The sequence below is a fragment of the Carassius carassius genome, unplaced genomic scaffold, assembly GCF_963082965.1.
Source record: "Carassius carassius unplaced genomic scaffold, fCarCar2.1 SCAFFOLD_70, whole genome shotgun sequence".
NCBI classification, from domain to species: domain Eukaryota; kingdom Metazoa; phylum Chordata; class Actinopteri; order Cypriniformes; family Cyprinidae; genus Carassius; species Carassius carassius.
The window spans coordinates 160,001-162,500 of NW_026775198.1; the positions used below are offsets into that span (position 1 = coordinate 160,001).

General features: G+C 43.2%; 2 protein-coding genes across 2 annotated transcripts in view; both read right to left on the minus strand.

Annotated features, from left to right (window-relative positions):
* LOC132139432 (dmX-like protein 1) overlaps nt 1-2,500 on the minus strand; it is a 244,292-nt gene that overhangs the window by 124,774 nt on the left and 117,018 nt on the right. The gene's annotated exons all lie outside the window — the stretch shown is intronic.
* LOC132139416 (AP-3 complex subunit sigma-1-like) overlaps nt 478-2,500 on the minus strand; it is a 7,238-nt gene continuing 5,215 nt past the window's right edge. The window contains exon 6 of the mRNA XM_059547759.1: nt 478-650. Coding sequence (XP_059403742.1) covers nt 522-650 — 129 coding nt within the window. The 3' untranslated portion in view covers nt 478-521. The remainder of the gene's footprint in view (nt 651-2,500) is intronic.

A 2,500-nucleotide genomic window follows, 5' to 3' on the forward strand; every position in this document is an offset into this window, starting at 1 on the left:
AGTTGTGTTAAATCGGAGTAAACTTGTTCACTTGACCTTTCCATCAAACACAAGACGTATAACAGGCCAGAAAACAAAAGTTAGAGAAGAAGAATAATCTGACACTTTATTTTGTTGCAAAAGAAAATAGAAGCACCACTTAAAACCAAAGCAGAACTACCAGCATGAGAAAAGAGAAGACTAATCATACATAAATATACTCTGGATACGTACATACACTCTCATAATTTAGGCATATACAGCGTCATTGACATATTACCATAGAGGAATGATTGTTAGGTGTGATGTTGAGAGCGCTACACACACACACACACTCTCTCTCACACAGACACACACACACACACTCTCTCTCACACACACACACACACACACACACACACACGCGTGACCCCCAACACGGCAGCGAGACAGAGGACAGAAGCATCTAATACTTCATTCATCACTCAGTGCCTTCATCGTCTGTGATGCAACACGAGGTCTGTGTGATTCTGGGAAACAGTTTCAGAGACGTGCAGCGTTCACTATTTAAAAGACGACAGGTTTGGCACTTTGATGCTGATGTCCCCGATGTTGATGTTCTTGGGCATCTCTGGCAGGTTCATGTTCTTCACGGCCGACACGGCGCGAGCCGGAGCCCCTGCGATCCCAGCCTGAACACACACACACACACACACACACACACAGTTACACAGAGACCAGCAGAGATCTGTGCCGAACAGCACAAGATGCACACTAACACTGATCTCAAAGCTCTGCTAATGCATTACTCCACAATCAGACGGATGGAAACCCACTGAAGAAGCAGAGTGTGGAAACTACAGAAGCCAGAGAAGGACGAAAGACACGACAGAGAGCTCATGAGTTCTGCAGAAACTGCTCCAGATGAAACGAGGAATCAGAGACAATCCCTGAGAAACTCAGACTCAGCTTGTGACAGCACTGTGTGCCACGATCTGAGGTTCACAAAGAGTTAAAACTATTACACAATTACAATTCAAATTCAGCTATTTGCCCAATTTCGTATTTTTTATATGGTTTAACTAGATTTACTAAAATAAATAAAGCTAAAAATGTAAATAAACAGAAATACATATGTGTCAAAGACGAGACATGTCTGCATAAAATTAATTTAACAAAAGTGATTATTAAATTAACTAAATTATCAATGAAAATTTTATTTTGGACTGTGCTTATTAAAATATATAAAAGAGTGAGAAAATCTAATTGTTGGGACGATCGTTGCAAAAACTGGTAAAGATTTAAAATGATAATTAATTAGTACTTTAGGGTTAAACTGTGATACTTAAATAATCTTCATTTCTGACCCATATATATATATATATATATATATATAAATATAAAACTACTAAATATGACAAAATGAACTAAATTACAAGACGCTTGCTAAAATTAATATATTAACAACAACTAAACTAGTGTGTGAATGATCCTAAACTAACTCTGTGCTGGTTAATGCGGTCATCAATCCAATTAAACTCTGATTAAAGATGCTTCAGGCTGTTTTCAGCAGAACAGCAGCTGCTCGTTTCGTGTCAGAGAGAATATCGCTTCTGCAACCTTCTCCAACATCTGCAGGATTTGCTTTAATGCCAAACTATATGAAGGCACAAAGAGACTAGTTAGAAATGAACCTAACTAACCAGAGCAGGTTCACAGCTGAGTGGAGACTGACCGACTGCATGCAGACTAACTCTCTCTGATCCGGATATAAATCTGCTCTTACAGCGTCTGAAGAAGTCTTCGTCAATCTGTCAGTCTTTATCATCAGCTGGAACAATGCATCATGGGACAGTGCTCAGACAGACACTGAACAACAGGACGTGTGTGTGCGTGCAAGTGTGTGTGTGTGTGTGTGCGTGCACGTGTGTGCGTGCACGTGTGTGTGTGCACGTGTGTGTGTGTGTGTGCGTGCGTGCACGTCTGTGTGTGTGTGTGTGTGCACGTGTGCACGTGTGTGTGTGTGCACGTGTGCACGTGTGTGTGTGTGTGTGTGCACATGTGTGTGTGTGTGTGAGTGCACGTCTGTGTGTGTGCGTGTGTGTGTGTGTGTGCGTGTGTGTGTGTGTGTGCACATGTGTGTGTGTGAGTGCACGTCTGTGTGTGTGTGTGTACGTGTGTGTGCACATGTCTGTGTGAGTGTATGTGTGCGCACGTGTGTGTGTGTGTGTGTGTGCATGTGTGTGTGTGTGTGTGTGTGCATGCGCGTGTGTGTGTGTGTGTGCATGCGCGTGTGTGTGTGTGTGTGCATGCCCGTGTGTGTGTGTGTGTGTGTGTGTGTGTGTGTGCACATGTGTGTGTGTGAGTGTCACTTGGCTCTGTTCTGGATCTGATTGATTATGAGAGACTCGTCCGTGTGAGCGTCTGTCCTCAGGAGGAGTGTGTGTGGGTTCAGCAGTACCTGTGTCTATCTGTCCTGTCTGGGACACTGAAAGATAAAGGTCTGCAGAGAGAGAGAAACGCACAGAGCTGGAGAGAGTGA